Genomic DNA, 21,059 nt, shown 5'->3' on the forward strand with positions numbered 1-21,059 from the left:
CATCCCTATCTACTCTTTTAAATAGGAGTTGTTGCTTTGCTTTCTAGTTGCTACCATTGTCAATAATGAGATCTTTGTCTTATTTCACATAAAATTGATTTGCAAAATATTTGATTTTCTTCTTTATAGTTATTACTATCGTGAATCCAATGTTTTCAATTATTTTTTACTTTGGAAATCAATAGAATGCATTTAATTTCTATGTTGAAATACTTAAGTTTTGTTCGGCAAAATTAATTATTTCTGGCACTTATACTAATTACTTAAGTTTTATTCCGCAATAATTTTTATATAGCATTTAACATTTTGATCAAAGTCAAAACACGATCACTATTATTCATAGTGTTCGATAATGTCATATTATTTTATTTGAACGCCCAATTAACAACTGCTAAGACAATTAATAGCTATTAAAATAGTTAGTCGTTTACAAAATCCCATTTAAAGGGACTTCACGACTTGATCCTGTAATCACTAGGATGGCATCTAATGCACTTCAATCACTAGATCAAGCTATCTTGGATTACAATTTTAAAATTTTAAAGATAATTCAAGCACTACTAAATTATATTTTGTTAATATAATTGTATTTAAGCTATAGAAAATGAAATAAGATATCCCATTTCATTTCATCCATAAAACCTATGATTTTGTCTTAATTAATTATGTTAATGATGATATGTTTTTGTCTTAATTAATTAAGCACCTCTGCCCGGAATATATGACCAACGGTCGTTGGGAGTTGGGACCAAATAAATAAATTACTATCATTAATATAATAAATTACGCACCTTTGTAAAATCAAGCACTAATTCCATTGGTTGCAAGTCGTTTTCCTATCTTCAATTGGATCTTTGCCTCTAAACTAAAACAAAACCTCCAATATTTTGGCATTGGAGACACATCATGGATGACTCAAACCAAGCATATCAACCAAACACAACCTTAACGATTTGGACATAGCACCATCATCATGTGCACGCTTTTATTTGCATGTATAAAATATTAGAACATGGGAATTAAATCATCTTGAACTTTAATTAAAAAAAAGTTTCTACTTTCGTATTAAATTGAATGTATATGTCTACTTTCAAATTCGAATTCGTCACCTGTATTTAAAAATTTACTAGATTTCAACTATAATAACGAGTTGAAAACTCTAAAGTGACTCTTCAACGTAATAAATTCGTTATCTAATATTTGAACTCGAGATATTTGATTGATTAATTAATTAAAGGGAGAGCACTACTTACCACTTCATCACAATTAATTGTAATGTATCCGTTAAATTTGAAATTTGTCATTAGTCTAACAAAGTCTAATGGCCAAAAAAGGGCATATAAGGAAACATTTGTAATATACGGTTGGGTGACCGGGACGTGGCATACAAGCGCAGGCGACATTAATCTGTCATTTTAGTAAGACTAAGAATAGGATATTCCAGGTCCAGTCATTTCCTAACAAAGAAGTGACATCAGCCAACACAAAGCTTTCTCCGCCGTGTGGTACACGACCAAATGTTAATGAAAGTCCATCTTCAATAAGAAACGACCAAACCGCATAAAAACAATTTCCAATATGTTACATAATTATACCTATTTTCTTGTTTAATACGAGAAAACCCCAAGAAAATATTTTTTTTTCCTATTTTCGTAATTCAGGATTCAAGTCTATGTATATGTAGAAATCATTAAATATGTTAAGGATCTATAATTTTCAGAATTTAAGTGAAAGAAGATGTAAACTACCCCTGTATATTGCAAATGAGTCGAGCATAAGATGAATTGTTTGAAATTCGAATGAAAAAAAAGCTCATTTAATGAGATTAATGAGTTGAGCTCAAGCCTATTTATCGAGCTTGAGCTCGATAATTCTCGATTTAGGTCGGCTCAGCTCAGTTTGACTCGTTTATAATTCTATGGTTAAATATTTTATCCATAAAAAAATGATAGTTTACTTTCTTTTTTGAATGTTCTAAAATAATAGTCCTATTTATATTTTTATAAATATCTGTATTTTTTTTTACTTACCTGCAATGCCCTTTTTTATAATAATGTGTGTGAATAATTAACAATGATTGAATTTGCTAAATAGCGAAAAATTTTTTAAGATAATTAAATTTAAAATTTTGATATACTAACCATTCATTGTATTTGAAAGTTCAGGTCTCAAAGAATAATTAATATATAATTTTTAGGATCTCCAAGGGGTATATATGAAAAAATAAGAAAAAATTATAGTTAATTTAAATAACTATTTTAAATTATGTGACAAAAATTGAATTTTTTTTTAATTCATAGGAGACCAAATACACTGAAATAACACTGCGAGCTACTCTTCTCTTGACTCATCAAATTGGTGAAAATAACTGTGGTCGAGAGGTTTCGAACTCGAAACCGCTCACTCTTCACATAATTGAGAAGACTAATTGGTAAAAAAAAAAAAAAGGTTTAGAGTTTAGGGACGAAGGGAGTGACATTTTATTATCTTGACACTTTTTTAACTTTTCACAACAATTGGGAAAATGATTGAACCACTTTAATTCAAGAGACAGATAAGAGTACACGACTAAATTATCTTTTAACTATTTACCAAAAAAATTATCTTTCAAAAATAGAAGAGACAAAATTTGATGGACATGTCTAGATAGTGGCAATGTGTATTGAAATGATCAATACTACCTTCATTTTCTATTAATGTCAATTAAGTAGAATAAAAAGAAGTCAAAAAGTGTCAAAATTAATGGAGTGGAGAAAGTAATCAAGCATTCAGTTGAACTACTCACTTCGTTCCATTATATTCATATTCGACAGTTTTTAACTTTTTATAAAAATTAAAAAAAAATAATTGAATTGTCTTATTTTTAGAAAAAAGTGCTATTAATATTCATTTAATTGAGATAAAATTTAATATAAATATTTAGATAAGAGTAAAGTTGAAATAAATAATTAATATTATTTTAATTTTCTAAACATGTCATTCAAATGGGCAAAAAAAAAAGTTTAAAATTGTCAAATTTAATGGGACAGAAAGGGTAGTAAAGTGTACTAAATTTCGAAGCCGAGTTACGTATAAACTTAGATTTTGAAATTTTAAATCACCGTTATTAAGAGAGTTTTACATAAATATAATTCTAATTTCAGTGCAAAAATAGTTGTAGAAAAAAAAAACTTTTTAGATTTTCAAGTATATAATGTGAATCGGATACATCTTTTTTAAATTATAAGGTAGATTTATAAATAAAAAGTTACGAACTTTACTTTAAAATAAAAAAAAATACAATCTAATAATTGAACTTTTGTAAATTTAATTTAATATAATTTAATTGCATTGTATTCATTATTTTTTTTAAAATTTGAATTTTAGAATTTGGATTTCTGAGATCAGAAAACACCACCAATTCAATTTTTTTATCTTAATAATATTAAAATAATAATTAATGTGCCACAAGGTTGTGATTGGGAGTATTTTACAATTTGTTGACATTTTAATTTTCCACTGCCACCCACCATTCTCTTTATTTATTTATCCCTTACACTGACTGTCCCCATGTAAAGGGCAAACCCCACAAAGCATATTCTCCTTTTCCTACACTTTAATTCAGTTTTTTTTCTTTCTCTCTTCTTCTTCTACTCCATCATCCATGTCCTCTATTCTCTGCTCACAAGGAGTGGTTCTGGCCACAGCCATGGCTGTTTCCGGCACCGTAATTCTCCTCGCTCTCCGCCTTCAAAAATCTCTCCCCGCTTCTCTTTTAGACCAAATTCCTCAATCTTCACATCAAGTTGTTCTACGCTCTTGTATCTCCTCTGGTACGCCAAAAGAATAAAATATCTTTCTTGATTTCTGGTTTTTTTTTTCTTTGTTTTTTATTTGGGTTCTTGATTTTCTTTCTTTCTTTTATTTTCTTTAGAGGGGAAGAAAAAGAAGAAGAAAAGAGTGCACTTTGCAGAGGATGTGGTGGATCCAAGAACGGATAGTAAGGAGTTCAGAAAGCAACGTGGTGGCATTATTCCTGGCAAGAACTCTTCTGCTCCATCGAAATTGAAAAAAATCGGTGGTGGACCTGGTGGTGGAGCCGCTGGCGGTGACGGTGGTGCTGGCAGTGCTAAAAGTAGAGGAATGCCTGCAAATAGAGTGGCTCTTTATAATGGGATTCTCAGAGATCGCGTGATAAACCGATTGGCTTATTCTTGTTAATTTTTTTTTTCTTGTGTGTGTATAATATTTTGTTTTGTTAATTGATTTTTAGTGCATAGTGTACATAAATATATTTTTTTTTCCTAATTTTTCTAGGTGGTTATTACAAGTTGGGAGGAGAGAGGGGTCCATAGTTCTGTAATTGGCATGGTTTTCCTCATTAGCTACTAATTGGAATTGGATATATATGGCAGTGGAGAGGAGTTTGTTTTGTAATTTTTAGGTTAATTAACAAAATTAGTTGAATTTTTGTTCATAATTTTGAAAAATATAAAGAATTCTGGCTTTTCTTGCTGCTTTTGTTCTTCCAACTTCTGTGGTATATACTTCGTCCGTAGCTAATTAAAGAAAATTCATATTTACACATACATGGAAATTAAATTTTCTTTTTCAGCCACTTTATGTGCATTTAAAAATTACTTCTAATATAATTTCCAGTGGTAAAATGGGATCACAATGATCATTTTTCCTTAATCAGAACTTTTCAGTTTCGAGTATGGAGTTCCTTTAAATACTTGAAAGCGCTTTTCTCCTTTTGCAGGCTTACCGACGCGATATATATATATATATATATAAAAGAAATGTGGATTGTCTTGTTTGATTTCAATGATATTTGTTAAGAATGTTTATTTAATCTAATTCAACTCAATCCAAACTCTGTGGATAAAACTTGATATATTTATGAATGATAGATTAGGACGTACATAATTTAAGTCAATTATTTTTTTTATATAAAAAATAGGCTCCTTTTATTTATTTTATATGTACTTATCTAATTTGATTCAATGAATTAAAATCCGACCCATTTAATACAGGAAAGTTACCCAGCAGATATTATTTTTTTATTGGAAAATTGAATACGAATATTGCAAAATCGGACTTGAACTCTATTCATGATCATCTCTAACATTTATATGTTTTTCTAAAATCAAGATAATCTACTCCTAGATTAGAGAGGAAAATCCATTTAGAATCAAGCAGGACGCCATTAATCTCTTTATGAATAAAAGAAAATTCAACTCAATGTTTGCTTTTTCCATAATAATATGATTTATTATAATAGTTGTCAATTGTTTTAAGCATTAGCTAAAATTTAATTAAGGTTAGCGTTTCATTATCTATTCCTTTAATCTCTAAAACCTTGTTCGACAACGATTTTTATATAGATTACAATTTTTTGACTAAGTCAAAAAGTTGCTTTTATTATTTGCACATTTTTTTTGTCCTTATAGCAATTTGAATTCGGAAGATACGTTTTTATAGTTTGTTTTTTTTTTGAAAAGAAAATATATATTTTCATTAGAAATGGGAAAATGCAGCCAATTGCCATTAGGTAGGTTTATACAACAGATATTCACATGGCAATAATTTAACCTACAAGCCATCACTGAAATCTTTGAGCTATCCATGAACTTGAATCAATGTTCACATCTACTAACTATTCCCAAACCAATTTGAGACTTTTCACTCGTTATTAAATGTGAGAAAACTGACAGGCTCAAAGCATTTTCAACGCTAACGTGGATTACTGAGTGATGTATTATATAATAAGTGTGAACGATGATACGACTGAATGTCTATTTATAAACGTTGAACTTTAAAAATCTCTCTCCAACAATGCACTACTTTCACGTTATTTTCTATCCTCTTTTTTCTTTTCTTTTCACGGGCCCATAATTAAATATATAATCAATACTAAAAAGCAATGAGTGCCGACATCATCTAACGGTCTCCCTAGAAATAGAGGGTGTAGTAGATAATATCTATTTATTTTTTTAATACATCAACTTGACATAACAAATAGACATTAACATTAGAAAAATTTTTCCATTTTTTTAATATGATAATTAAATAAGAGCAATCTACGTTAGCATTTTCGTATTAACTCATATTATTAGATATAATCTTAGGATAGCTACACATGTTATGTGGATGCTATGAGTGCAATATTCTTTTATTAAAAATACCTTTTTTTTTTATTTTAGCTATTTGAATGGCTTCTTACCATTTTCGAACTTGAGACTTGTGATTGGAGAAAGAAGCAAATCATGTCATTTCATCTGACGGTTGGAAAGTAAAATTATTTTATTTTTAATTATATAATAAATATCCATAGATAGCCAAGATAAATATGGCAGAATTTGTGGCCAACCACGTTGGTGGTGGTAGGTATTAAAGACGTCAAAGATGGTAAGAAAGATAAACAATCAACTGAAGGTAATCAGACTGTATTGTCACTGCTCTAATGGTCTGATTATACAGTTCAAAGTCACAATTTCATTGCATGCTGAATGACACCAGAAAAAGTACACTGACATGTCTTAGAATAATTGTGCTTCTCTGGTTCACAATGAAAACCACAAAAAAGCTTGCACTTTAGGATAATGCATCTGCACATATATTATTTCTAATTATTTATCAAATCTCTCGTAAAAAAATTATTTATCAAATATCATTAAATTTTTTTTCGACAAATGATAAACAAGAAATATCAGTAAAATTACTATTTAGTCACTGTGAATTGACAAAATTAATTACTTCATTTCTATGTTTTCAAAAATAGATAAATAAGTAATTTCCAAAAAAATCAACTAACTAATTCTTCTGTTTATTAAAATCATTTTTGAAAGTAGTTAGCTTTGTCAAACCACAAAAATTAAAATATTGATAGAGTACTTGAACTCAAGAACTCTCACTCCTCCTATAAATGAAAAGACTAACCAAACCAACACCTGATTGGTAATTTATATATATCTTTTATTTTTATAATAATTGTGAATTTCATATTACTATTATCTGAAATTCAATGAATGTGATCATTAAAATTAATGGTATATTGGCACGCGACATAATAAAAAATAAGTTGCACAGTAAAAGATAATTTTCTTTTGTTGTAAAATTTTTTTATTTTTCTCCAATATGAATATAATTAGGGATATTTTAATTAGAAATTAAAAAATAATCACGAATTGATGATAGAATTTGGTTAAATAAAAAAATAATAACAATCAATAATTGTGTGTATGGACTTTCCACAGCCACAAGTAAGAAAGGTGTCCCAATTGTATTTGTTTAATGTTGGGTTCGAGAGACATGAAGTAACCCACATGTAGAATGAAGGTTTCATTCCTACACAAGCATGTGCTACGATGCTTCCTTTGTCAGTCTCATGAATATATTATATGTTTCCCATTAAATATTGAGAAGAAAAGACTCCAAACTGCATGTCAGATCTTAATATTGAACAGCTGAAGTACACCTTCACCGTTTATGGTGGTTGAATTTAGTTAATTTTTCTGTTAAATTTGTATAAATTTATTTAATCAGAACCAATTTGATTTATTAATGGCTAAGCCATTAATTTTATCCTAAAACTTTTTACCTAGTTTCAATTTCACTTCGATTGATCTTTGTTACTTGAACGCTCCAAATTACACGTTTAGTGGCAATTTAATTTTAGGGTGCAATGTGATTCAAGGCGCCTAATAAACAAAAATCAATTAAAAGTGACACCGGGACTAGTCAAAATTAGAGCAACGAGACATGGAGTGAGATTGTCGAGCATTAATAAAGAGTTGCAGAATTTCATACCATAACTCAGTTATCTCAGATGTTTTAATGGCGGCGCTGAAGCGAGCAAAGACTCACCAACGCCGTGGCTAGAAAAAGAAATAAGCATTAAGATGGAAAACCATAATCGATAGAGTTTGTGTACAAATTTACTTAGAGAGATGATAGTTAGGGTTTTAAGCGAAGAGCAAGAGATTAGAAAGAGAGGGGAGATTGGGATGGAAATGAGAATAATTTTTAAGGTGTATTAAGAATAAAATTTTAATTTCTCTCCTTTGATCATCGTTTTTTGAATTTAATTGATAGAACATACTATAAAATTAGACGAAATGACACGTTAGTTTTACGTTACAAAAGATATGAATTTCAAAAAACATTTCTAGAAAAGTAAGAATGAAATAATTATATTTGGATATATCCACGAGTGTAATAATAATTTTTCCTAAATAAAATTAAGGTTAAAAAGTGGGGTCAGCATAGTAAAGAATAGAGTGGCAAGCAATTATTGGATACAAGAAAAGCATGGAAAACCATCTAGAAATTAAAGAGGATGGGCAAGTGAAAATGGGTTTGCTTTGATGTGGGAACAGAATCTAGATATGTGCACATATCAGCTAGCTTGTCTTTTTAATTTGGCTTTTGGCAGTATATTTATAATATCCCTTTTTTAGGTTTTGTTGCCAATCAATTAATTGCTATTTTTTTTTTTTTAATTTTAATTGCTTTTCTTTTTCTGTCCCTATTCTTTAGTGGGCAAAACCAACTCAGGTATGAATGAAATTCCAGAAGGGTTGGTTAACTAACTTTGCCTTTTGAGTGTTTGACCAAACAAGAATACTAGAAAGCAAAACAAAGAGGGCTCAAAATGGATAATATCATCACCTTATCTCCCTCTCCCCCCAGCATGCTTGGATTCTCATTGGACAAGCCATGTGAACTCTTTAGGGCATTGGCTAATGTAAAACCAGGCACCAAACATATTTCCTTGGATATGTGGGGAATGTGTGGTCTATGAATGTTATTTTAAGGAGAGGAAGGAAAAAGATTAAGGATTGCAGATCATGTGTAATTTGATTAATATTTTCATTTATGTGAGGAGTATCAGGTATCGAGTTCGAATTCTCTCGACCATAGTTGTTTTCATCAATTTAACGAGCCAAAAGGAGAACTACCCATATTGTATAGTCTACAGTGTTATTTTGATTCATACTCACATTTAGAGGATGATCGAGGACCTGAAAATCCACGCAAGAAGAGGCTGAGATTTTATTGATGGCATAAGAGAATACACCAAAGGAGGACCTACCAATTCTCCTTTGACCATTTTAATTGTTGTCTCATTATCACATTTAACCTCAATTGCCGAAAACCCACGATTATAAACAAGCTGGATAACTTCATAAAAAGTATTGAATATTTATTTTGTAATATTGACTAAAGATTCAAATTTAGAAAATATTTTTTTAAAAAAATTCAATATAAATGAGAAATATTTTTTTCATGATATTTCATTTTTCCAATTAAATTAAGATATTTTAATATTTTCAGTAGAATTAATGTTAGAATCTGCGCGATATGCAGAATAATATTAATATATTGTACTTATTTAGCATAGTGTGTCCTAAGAGTGTGGATGTCTTATTTTTTTTAAAATTGTCGTATCGCGCACGTTCTCGTATCTCGTGTACTATGTCCATGTAACCTCGCTCATAGTATATGAGACTATTTTATACATCAATCTAATCAACAAAGGCTTTTTTTTATTACTAAGAAAAAAATGGAGTGTTTTGTTTTTTAATTTTTTTTTGTCGTTGAATACTGATATTTTTCGCAAATTAAATTTAAGAAAAAATAAAACAGAACTAAATTTTGGATATAATAGAAAAATAAAATTAATTTTTCGGCACAAACTTATTTTTATAGTTTTTTATTTTTGTTTTAATTTGAAGAGAAAATTATCGAAATTGAATATTGACATTTTTCGGAACTAAATTTAAGAAAAAAATAAGAAGGAACTAAATTTTGGATATGAAAGAAAAATAAAATTAATGTTTCTGTACAAATTTATTTTTATAGTTTAATTTTCCTTCTAATTTGAAGAGAAAATTATCGAAATTCTTTTCCCTTATATTCTTTTCTTATTTCCAAATAAAATAGTTTTTGCTTATTAATATTATTTTTGTTTTCTTTTTTTTTTTTCTATATAACATTATTTAAAAATATAAAAGAACTTATCTTCGTATAATCGTTGTCATTATAACTTCTTAACTTTTTAAAATTATGCTAAGTAATTGCTCTCCTTACACTTGGCAATTTAAGATATTTATACTTAGCTGTCATTTAAAATAGACTTTTCTGCTTTTATATATTAAATAGATTCTAATGTTGTTGGATATTGCACATTTTGAAAGAATCGAAATTTTAATCTCAATATAATTGCAAAAATATATATAAAATTTTAATTTCAATAGAAAATAGTAACCAACAATCAAAATTGAAAAAAAGAAAAAAAAAAAAGATTTGAATGATTGATTGTAAAAAGAGAGATATATGAAATGATATTTATAGGTTTGATTAGATTAATTGATTTGATGGCTTAGGAAATTATTAAACGTAACTAAATAATGATCTGCTAAAATCCAACCATGTAGACTCCATTGCATTTGCAAGTACAATTCTTCTTCTTCTTCTTCATTTTTTTTTATGTGGGCAGCAATTTTTGGACTGACTACCAGTTCTGATTGTTGAATTTATGGATGTACCAGGTGTATGGTGTACCAATTATACTTTTTTATTGTGAATTTGGGAAGAGAAATGTAAAAGAATTGCTTGTATTGAAATTCAATTATAATTAAAAAATAAATAAACAAATGGATCAATGATTGGAAAAATTAAAGATAATGCTTTGAAATTAACTTACTTAATTGATTGATTTGTCAGTTGATTTAATTCCTTTTAAACTATCTTGCTACATACGCTTAGTTAAATATTTTCATTTATTTAAGATTTTAATCTAATTATCAACAATTATTAAGAATAGTAATTCACTAAAATAATAATACAATTAACTACAATAATTATTAAAATAACATTTAAATACCTGCGAATTACGGGATTTTGACTAGTTATAAAATAAGGACGTACTAATTAATTTGGAATGGATAGACATTGAGCCATAAACACCTTCATCTCCAATTGATGAACTAGAAAAAAACAGAAAAAGGAAAATCTTATCCATCAGTTAGGATCAAATCTGGTTGGATGTAATCTTCAAGCCATAGAGACTGGAGTAAAATCTTTTACCAGCCCATGCTTAGAATACTGAACAATGAACATCATTGACAAGATACATACAACACGTTTCTGTTCTTTTTCTTATCTTATCTTTCTGTTCTTCTTTTTTTATTTTTCTTCAAAAGAATACAAAATATTATGCGATTTGTAACATTCACTTGATTGTGAGTTTTTTATGTAACGTATACCGTGATATTCGTTTCTTTGAAGAAGTATTTTCTGGTTTAAACTCTTGATTTTGCTTGAAATTAATGTGATGAGAAAAAAAAAAAAAAAAAGACAGTAAATAAATATAAATTTCGTTTTATGGAAGTTTTCAAAAGGAAAAATCACAGAAAGTTATCTATTCTGCTAAATTATCTCTAATTAAAATATTTCAATTTTCTATATTTATATTTTTTTATTTTTCTTATAATATTAACATGTATTTCTATTATAATTTTTACTAATGAATTTACCGATTTTTTTTTTTTTAAATTCACTTTACACAAGGACAGGAGTTTGAAATTGGAAGCGTCGTTATTGAAAAAAGATTTATCTAAATACTATTCTTGGTCCGAGCATGAACATACATGTGTAAAAAAATATATAAAAAAATATTTTTTTTTATGTTTTTAGATGTTATTTATTTTTGAAATTCAAAAACAAAAAACCTAAAGGAGTAAGTTTCAGTAAAAAAAAAAAAAATCTGAGCTGTTATAAAAATAAATAAAAATAAAAGAAAGAAAAGGGAAAAAAGTAATCCCCTTATACAGAAAAAAAAAATTGTAATATTAAATTAATAAATAAGTCTCTAATTGGGAGATGAGGAGTAGAGCATGACACGTAAACATCCATTAACAATGGTTGGACTAATTAAAAAAGTAAATTAATTAGTAAATATCACATTAATAAAAATTTAATTATATGACATATGCCCACGTTAAGGCATATTCCAATAATAAATATATGTACAGTCAATAGATCTTCCAATATTGAAAAACAATTACGACAACATAATTTATTTTTCCTAAGCAAAAGAAAGAGGTAGCTTTTGGGAACAAAATAATATTTATTTATTATTAATTAAGGCAATAAAAGAGCCAACTCTTTTTGCCTAACTATTACATTAGCATCTCTCTTTCAACCAATCAAATATATATATAAAATTACAAAAAAGGTCACCCCCCCCCCGTAAGTCTTACCTCATTCTTGGTTGGCATTATGTTTCCTTTTACCAAGAAAAAGCACTAAGATGGCAATTTTTCATTAGTTTAATTGTCAATGATGTTTGATTAGTCACATATTATAATGTAATGTGTTTTAATTAAGTTAGTTAATCATTTAAAACACTACAAATGACGTCATTAGGTCTTTGTTAATTGGGTGGACTTTGTCTTTGCCCTTTACACTGTAAGATTCAATTGGTTAAATTAAGGTGGTAAAATATCTATATATGAAGATAAGGATTAGTGACGTTAATCTTTATATACTCAAGTGTCTTTTTATTTTATTATTGAACTTTTTTTAATTATTTGTACTGACGTTTGCTTGATTTGGGTTTGGTTAAATGTTGGAACTTCCCCAAACATGATTTTTTCTTTTTATATATATATATATATATTCATCTAAAAATGCCGAAATTATATAAGAATAATTATTTTCTCTAAATAATTATTGTTAAATTAATAAAAAGTATTTAAAATCTATTTTTTTTTTATTTTTATAGAAAACGAGAAGACTGATATAAAACTATATCTAATTATTCTCTTCTAATTATTCTCTGGCATAAGTCTTTATTGTTAAATACTAATAGCTTTTTATTAATCATTTAACATATCTATCTATCAATATCTATATAATCTATATAAATATATAATTTCCACGGCTTAAATGCTTATGCGACAACATATTAAAATATTAAACGGATGACGTGTTATTTTATTTTTTCATTATAATTACTATTTTTTACATTTAATAAAAATTAAATTTTTATGAAATAATGAGGTTACAAACTAATAAATTTAATAGATGCTTTCATTATAATTAATATTTTACATTGAATAAATATTGAGTTTTTTATAAAATAGTTTTTATCTGTAAACAAAACTAATGGAGTTATAATAGAATCATAATTAAAAAAATGAATTAAATAATGTAGTTACATTCATGAATATAATTAAAATATTAATTTCAATTCACTAAAATTTTATTTCATTAAAATTAAATATTCTTATACCTCTTCTAATTTGAATATATGAGAATTTTAAAGAGAATAAATAATTAATTAACTATATCAGTTGAATTAAAATAACTTACCTACAATGACTAATTGTGCTAATTAATATTTCAAGTCATTGCTTGAGAATTTTTAAAAAATCTTATAATTATAATTATAATTTTTTACTTGAAAATAAATAAGTAAATTGTTTAAATTAAAGCAACATAAATATAAGTTACAATAATTTTCTTGAAAATTATATTAAACTTAATTTAAAAAAATATAAAATTATACAGTTCGCGCATCATGCACGCAGGTACATGGCTATTTCAATATGTTAATACTTCTTTCCAACCTTTTTTTTAAATTATTTTTTTGATTATTAGTTGACATTTTTGTCATATTTTTAAGGCAAAAATCATTATAACATTAAAAATATAAATGAAAACTTATTTTAATTTATTTATTCCTTATCTACAAACTTAAATACTTGTTTATTTATTATAAATACATTTGCTAATTAATTACTAGTTATTCTTCCAAGAGGAATGTTAGTTGCAGTCGCTTTTTTAAAACTATCTAACAATTATTTTTTATTGATTGAAATTAATTGATTATTTTCAAATTAATCTATTACCTATCAAAACATGTAACCTAAAAACAATATCACTTTTTTTAATTCTATTTAAATTAATCGGTTACATATTTTAACAGGAAATAAATTATTTTAAAATAATCAACTTATGTCAACCAATAAAAAAGAGATCATTAAAGTTAGCAAAACGGTGGTTTAAATCTTTTGTGTTCATCAAAAGCAATTAATTCATAGATGTTAGGCCATGTACAGAAGATTCAAAGAATTTATCTGACTAACCACTTTGAAGATTTATTAATTCTAATATTTATGAACTTCTTATTAGATCAACGAATAATAATTGTTTTAGTTATTCAGGTAGAGCTCGATCTCATATCATACGACACTTGATCCAGCCCTCATAGGAACATACCATTTTTGGGTCCATGTTGATTTACGTCAGCCCAGTTAAGTTTTCAACGAACATAACACTGTTCCATGAACAGTGTTTTTGGTTTTGCTTTTGGTATATAATGATAGTATAACTATTTTTAAAACACATGTTACTCTTTCAGTGGCGCAATACCGATTTATCCTGCACTCAGAAGCAACAGAACATAACCTCCGCTCATAACAGTAACCCCTAATCTCCTAAACCTTAGTCTCTCAACTCTAATCGAATGAACTCGAATTCCTGATTTCTCAATCTCAATCCGTCAGAGACGATTTCAAGGTCCCTTTACAATTCAAAACGCAACGCACCCCGGTTCTCAGCCGCCAATTGGTTTGTTGCATCTCCTTCCTTTTGTTCTTCCTGATCTGCGTCTGGGCTGAGTTATTTTCGTTTTTTTTTTTTTCTTTTTACTTTCTTTTGCATTGAAAATTTCATGAGGTCGATTAAGTGTCTGCAAATATGTCTTTGGAAATCAAATTTTTGAAATTTTTGTCGATTGATTATGTTTGTCATGTGATAACTAACTGAGCAACCGTTGCATCAGTTAACACCATTAGCTCCAAGCACTTTGTTTTAAGACCTGTAAAAATTGGGATTGAAGAGGAAAGATTTTAAATCCTTTTCTGGGATTTTAACCATAGCTGGAAAATGAAGGTCTAAGTTTAATTTTAGGGTAGAAGAAGGGTGATGGCAACAGTATATAATCCTGCCAGATGCTAACCTTTTCTGTATTCATTTTATTGTACATGCATTTTGATAAACTATTTATTTCTTTTCTCTTCAGTAGCCATGAAGGTGCGATCATCTGTGAAGAAGATGTGTGAATTCTGCCAGATTGTTAAACGCCGTGGACGTGTTTACGTAATGTGTTCTTCCAATCCTAAGCACAAGCAACGACAAGGCTTCTTTACATTTGCATATGAAGGAACCACGTATGTTATCCGTTGCTTTCTCCCGAAAACAGACATGCACACATATTTATTTGCATTGCACATATTGTTTGTTTTCATCACTGATTTCTTTCTATTTATATCCTGGATTAAAATGCATCTTAAGCATTATATATTATTATAGAAGTTTAAGTATTTCAGAGATTTTCTCTAAAGAAAAAATACACACACACACACACACACACACACACACACATATATATGTAACAAGATACTTGTTACACAATGATTACAGTATACTTGTCAAAATTGAAGTGGGGAAGTTTCTTTTTCTTTTCTTTCTCTCTAGGTGATTAGTAGATATTGATATTTTTTTTTTCCCTTTGATTCTTTGCTAAGAATCTTTCTTCACTGTCTGAAGAAACGGTTGGCTGTTACAAAGGAATGAATAGGAAATTAAACATATTTGTTAGGTTATAATATGGGTTAAGAGTTCCAAGACAATTTTCCAGTTTTTAAACTGAGTTGTAGGTCTGGAGATGTTCCCAGTAATGTTCAAGGATATAGTTATATGCACTATTAAGATAGATTAAAGGGATAAGCATATATAATTTCCTGAAGAATTGGAAAATCTTCAACAGGAATCCCTGTATATTTAAAAGAAAAAAAGAATTCCTTTAACATTGCTAAGTTCGAACCTTGGCCAACCTAACATTTGGAATGCTCTTTCAACCATCTTGCCTCCTCCCTTCCTCTTTCTAGATGTTCAATAAATTCTTTTCTAGCCATAATAACTGGATATAATTTTATCACAGATGCCAGTTTGTGTGGAAGATTTATGAATCAAGAAGCTTAACACACACTGCAATTTGTGTGCTTTTAGTACTTTACTCTGACCATTATTTTACTCTCTTATTTTACTATCTTCCTTTCTGAACTCTAGATCATCCCATCACTTGACTCAGGTTAAGAATACCATTATGATTGTTTTAAATGACGTCTTGGATTTGAAACCTTAATAAATTATCAATCAAAACTAAAGAGATTGTGATGTTTGTTTTAATGTTTTTGGTCCTTCACAATCTCTAGTTGTCATAGGATTCATGGGCTTGATGTTGAAAAGATGCATGATGCATGGTTATCACTAGTTAAACAAATTAGGGTGGAAACTGATTTTTGTAGAAGGCAATATAACCATGTAGCCTTTTAATCAAACTATTGCTGATGAAAGTTTTGATTCTATTGGCATCTTTCCCAGGTCGACAGAGATTAGCGCCAATCAGGGAATTACATCCAATCACGATATGGGGATTGGTCTGGCTTCTATCATACCCAAAAATATCGTACCCAAAAAGCATGAACCATCGATGATTTATGGATGGAGTGGAAACCTTGCATCTCTGCTTTTTAAACAAGGGAAGTAACAAAGGAACATTACTGCTGAGGTTGATTATCAACTGATAGTGTTTCTGTAATGCCAAATTGGGTCTTGTTTCAATTTGTTACTGCCTTTATTTTCTTATTGTTGAACTTTTCATCGGAATTTCTGGTTTTGCTGTGCGCTGCTGCTAAATACTCATTAATGATTTAAGTGTGTGCATTCTGGCCGGCCCGAAAAACTGAAGTCCAGAAATTTACTAACAATTCAAACCGTTTCAGTGGAAAAACCAAGCCCTGCTGAACTGCAAGTTTCGATTTGGTCAACTATGAATTTATCAAAATGACCCCATTAATTGGTTAACTGAAGAGGACAGGACAATTTATGAAAAATCCTATTCAAATTTCAAGTTGTCGTTAAATATGAAGCTCATTGAAACAAAACAATCTGAAAATGATTCAACTCCAGTTTTGTTTCAACACACCAAAAGTACCCCAATCCAGAAGAACACCAAAGAACTTTCACAATTCACAAATATTCCAGCATAGACAGTGGCAAAAGGTTAAAGAAGAATTACAAAGTACATGAACGGAAAAAAAGATTAGCCAGACGCAAAAAATAAAAATATTCAAGTTCATAAAATTTATCAGAAAGAAAACACAAAAAAAAGGAAGAATACAAAAGCAATACTTGAACAAGATGCCAAGATCCGCCGAGGAAAGTGGCGTAGAGAGAATGAGAGCAAATTTTGCGGTTTGGCTTGATTAAACGAAATCAAGCCAAATCGGAAACATCCGATTCGGCTCCATTTTCTGATTTATTTCAAAGTTTGCTTACTCGTATTGATGCACATTCTTTTCTTTCTTGTGACCATCTTATGGTGTATGCATATGAGAAAGCATGGGATGTTGTAAAGCTGTCAACGTTGTGATATGTTGACTGAGAAGCCGATCATATGGAATAATGTGAAATTTGAATCTGATTCCTTGAGCTAATATTAATTCATAGTCTCTCCTATTTTCTTATTTTTAGTCTAAAAGACAAGTGAATTGTCCACGTGGATCAACCGAATTGTAAATTTACCCCTAAACATTTATTCTAAACCCCTAAACCCTAAACATTAACCCTAATCTCCTAAACACCACTCTCTAAACTCTAATCTAATGAACTCGACTTCCCTGATTTCTCAATCTCAATCCCTCAGAGCCGATTTCAAAGTGCCTTTACAATTCAATACACGGCGCCACTGCGGTTCTCAGCCGTCAATTGGTTTGTTTCCTCTCTTTCCTTTTGTTTTTTCTGATCTGTGTCTGGGCGAGTTTTTTTTGTTCAGTTTTTTTTTTTCTTTTAACTTTGTGTTGCATTGAAAATTTCATGGGATCGATTAGGTGTCTGCAAATATGTCTTTGGAATTCAAATTTTTAACATTTTTGTTGATTGATTATGTTTGTCATGTGATAGCTAACTCAATGGCCAGAACTAGTTAGCCATTTCAATGCATTAGTTAACACCATTAGCTGCAAGTAATTTGTTTCATTAACTGTTGAAATTGGGATTGAAGAGGAAAGATTTTGAATCCTTTTCTGGGATTTTAACCATAGCTGTTCTATTTAATTTTTTGAGTAGAAAAGAGGTGATGGCAACAGGATATAATCCTGCCTGATGCTAAACTTTTTCTATATTCTTTTTTTTTCCCCTGACAATCTTGAATATTGTGCATGCATTTTGATAAACTATTATTTCTTTTTTCTTCAGTAGCTATGAAGGTGCAATCATCTGTGAAGAAGATGTGTGAATTCTGCCAGATTGTTAAACGCCGTGGACGTATATATGTAATCTGTTCTTCCAATGCTAAGCACAAGCAACGACAAGGCTTCTATACATTTGCATGTGAAGGAACCGGGTATGTTGTCTGATCCTCTCTCTCTCACGAACACAGACATTCACACATACGCATTTGCATTGCACATATTGTTCGTTTTCATCACTGATTGCTTTCTATTTATGTTATGTAGTAAAATATATCTTAAGGATTAGATATTTAGAAGTTGACGTACTGCAGAGATTTTCTCCAAAGAAAACAAATATATATGTGCATAGTGTTTTCATTTACTATACGATTACAAAATACTTGTCAAAGTTAAAGGTAATTTTTTTTTCTGTAGGTGATTCGTAGATATTTTGGTCTTCTTTCTCTTTGATTCTTTGCTAAGAATCTTCAATGTCTTAAGAAAAGTTGGTTGTTACAAAGGAATGCATAGGAAATTAAATATATTTGTATGACTATGGTATTGGTTCAGAGTTCCAAGACAATTTTCAAGTTTTTCAATTGATTTGTAGGTCTGGATATGTTCTCAGAAATGGGTCGAGGATCTAGTTATGTATGCTAGTATTAAGATGGAACAACTGGATATGCATATATAATTTTCTTAAGCATTGGAAAATCTTTAAGAGCAATCCCTTTATATGTAAAATAAGAAGGGCCTCATACGGGCGAAGCTACATGTAAAGGAAGAGGGAATTGCCCCTCAGCCCACTCTTTTGTAAAAAAAATCCCTTAACATTGCTAAGGTTTGAACCTTGACCAGCCTGAAATTTTAGTGCCCTTTCATCTATCGCCTCCCCAAAAAGAGGATCCTAGCTTCACCCCTGCTCTGACTTGCTCCGGTTCTTGTGGGCTGTATCACATACTCAACCAGAAAAAAAAGGCAGCAGGGTTGGGTGATTATGATTCTGTCAAACCACCATGAAGGTGAAGCAGCGCATTTTCCTAGGTAGCAGAAAGGAAAACAAATTTCAAACAATTGGCTTTGCATTTATTTGGGAAGGCTTTTAGGCTTCTTCTAGGAGTTCATTGCAATGACGTTCAATAAATTATTCTCTAGCCATAACAATTGGATAAAACAGACGCCAATTCGTGTGGAAGATTTATGAATCAATGAGCTAAGATTTATGGATCAAGAAGCTCAACACCGTCTCCAGTTTGTATGTCTTTAATACTTTACTCGGACCATTACTTTACTCTCTTCCTTTCTGAACTTTGAATCATCCCATTACTCGTCTTGGATTTGGAACCTTAATAAATTATCAATCAAAGTTAAAGAGATTGTGATATTTGTTTTGACGTTTTAAATAAGATTCAAGGACTTGATGTCGAAAAGATGCATCATGCATGGTTGTCACCAGTTAAACAAATTAAGGTGGATACTGATTTTTGTCTAGAAGGCAATATAACCATACCCTTTTGATCAAACTATTGCTGATGAAATTTTTTATTCTGTTGGCGTCTTTCCCAGGTCCACAGAGACTAGCGCCGACGAGGGAATTGCATCCAATCACGGCGTGGGGATTGGTCTGGCTTCTATCATACCCAAAAATATTATACCCCAAAAGCATGAACCATCGATGATTTGTGGGTGGAATGGAAACCTTGCATCTCTACTTTTTAAACAAGGGAACTAGCGAAGGAACATAACTGCTAATGTTGATTATGAACTGATAGTGTTGCTTTAAGGCCAGATTGAGTCTTGTTTGAATTTGTTACTGCATTTATCGCTTGTTATTGAACTTTTCATAGGAATTTTTGAGTTTGCTATGCACTGCTGAATACTCATTAATGAACTTGCTTTCTTTGTTGTGACCATCTGATGGTGTAAAATGGTGTATATATATGAGAAACATAGGGTGTCTTGGATTTTGTTGAAACAATGTTAATTACTTGCCTCCTTACGAAAATCTAACCACTTCTAATTTGTGATATATCTTTAATAAGTGACATAAGACGGTGCTCTAGCACCGATTGTGGCATCCACCGTCTGGTTCTCTGGGATTGGCCGGTGGGTGTTACAGTTGTAAAGCTGGTAATGTTATTTGTTGACTGACAAGCAGCTAGGGGGAGCATTTGGTTAACTAAACTGAATCAAACCAAATTAGCTCGGTTTCGATCTATCCGAATATATGTTTATGGTAACCGTATTTGGAACCAAATATCTAGTAGTCAATCAAAATCAAAATAAATCGATTTAGATTTGGTTATTTCAAATCAAATTAGCTATTTTGAGCTTAAAAATAAATTCAGTTAATTATATATAATAATCAAACCAAAAATTGAAATTTGTTTTATGTATTCAGACCGATTGATAATTAAAATTTTAAAAGAGGTATTCAAATCCAAATAAAATGAATTAGTTTGATTTGTTTTTGGTTAGAAATCGAGAATCGCTCACCGACTAACAGCTAATCATATGAAAAGAAAGCAAATAATACATGGGATGATAGAAATTTAGAATCTGATTCTTTGAGCTAAATAGTCATGGTGTCAATTATTTTCTTATTTATTTATTAATTTCGACAGGTTTCTTATTTTTACTCTAAAAAACGATTGATCTGTCAAAGTAAATCATAAGTAAAATGATATTTGATTTGATTTATAAGTTAAAAAATTTACTTAAAAATAAATTAGAAATCTTACTTCTGATTAACTACTTATTTTAAAAATG

General features: G+C 29.5%; 3 protein-coding genes across 5 annotated transcripts; all 3 read left to right on the forward strand.

The window, feature by feature from the left end:
* Nucleotides 1-3,533: 3,533 nt before the first annotated feature.
* On the forward strand, nucleotides 3,534-4,498 carry LOC105639371 (uncharacterized). Its single transcript, XM_012223407.3, has 2 exons — nucleotides 3,534-3,812; nucleotides 3,914-4,498. The coding sequence occupies exons 1-2, from the start codon at nucleotides 3,644-3,646 to the stop codon at nucleotides 4,198-4,200; spliced, it is 456 nt and encodes a 151-aa protein (XP_012078797.1). The 5' UTR covers nucleotides 3,534-3,643; the 3' UTR covers nucleotides 4,201-4,498.
* Nucleotides 4,499-14,430: 9,932 nt separating this feature from the next.
* Nucleotides 14,431-16,725, forward strand: LOC149494481 (uncharacterized). Of its 2 annotated transcripts, none has more exons than XM_089725273.1 (3): nucleotides 14,431-14,622; nucleotides 15,080-15,224; nucleotides 16,441-16,725. In XM_089725273.1, exons 2-3 carry the CDS (start codon nucleotides 15,082-15,084, stop codon nucleotides 16,604-16,606), a joined length of 309 nt encoding a protein of 102 aa, XP_089581399.1. In that variant the 5' UTR covers nucleotides 14,431-14,622; nucleotides 15,080-15,081; the 3' UTR covers nucleotides 16,607-16,725. The 2 variants fall into 2 exon arrangements, with proteins under 2 accessions (XP_089581399.1, XP_089581398.1); XM_089725272.1 differs by having other exon boundaries at nucleotides 14,436-14,622; nucleotides 15,077-15,224.
* Nucleotides 16,726-17,263: 538 nt separating this feature from the next.
* LOC105639372 (uncharacterized) lies at nucleotides 17,264-20,203 on the forward strand. Of its 2 annotated transcripts, none has more exons than XM_012223409.4 (3): nucleotides 17,264-17,829; nucleotides 18,319-18,463; nucleotides 19,857-20,203. In XM_012223409.4, exons 1-3 carry the CDS (start codon nucleotides 17,724-17,726, stop codon nucleotides 20,020-20,022), a joined length of 417 nt encoding a protein of 138 aa, XP_012078799.1. In that variant the 5' UTR covers nucleotides 17,264-17,723; the 3' UTR covers nucleotides 20,023-20,203. The 2 variants fall into 2 exon arrangements, with proteins under 2 accessions (XP_012078799.1, XP_012078798.1); XM_012223408.4 differs by having other exon boundaries at nucleotides 17,283-17,829; nucleotides 18,316-18,463.
* The last annotated feature ends 856 nt before the right edge of the window (nucleotides 20,204-21,059 follow it).

This window comes from Jatropha curcas, chromosome 8, assembly GCF_041381405.1.
Source record: "Jatropha curcas cultivar XTBG-Jc1 chromosome 8, XTBG_Jcur_1.0, whole genome shotgun sequence".
Classification (NCBI taxonomy): Eukaryota; Viridiplantae; Streptophyta; class Magnoliopsida; order Malpighiales; family Euphorbiaceae; genus Jatropha; species Jatropha curcas.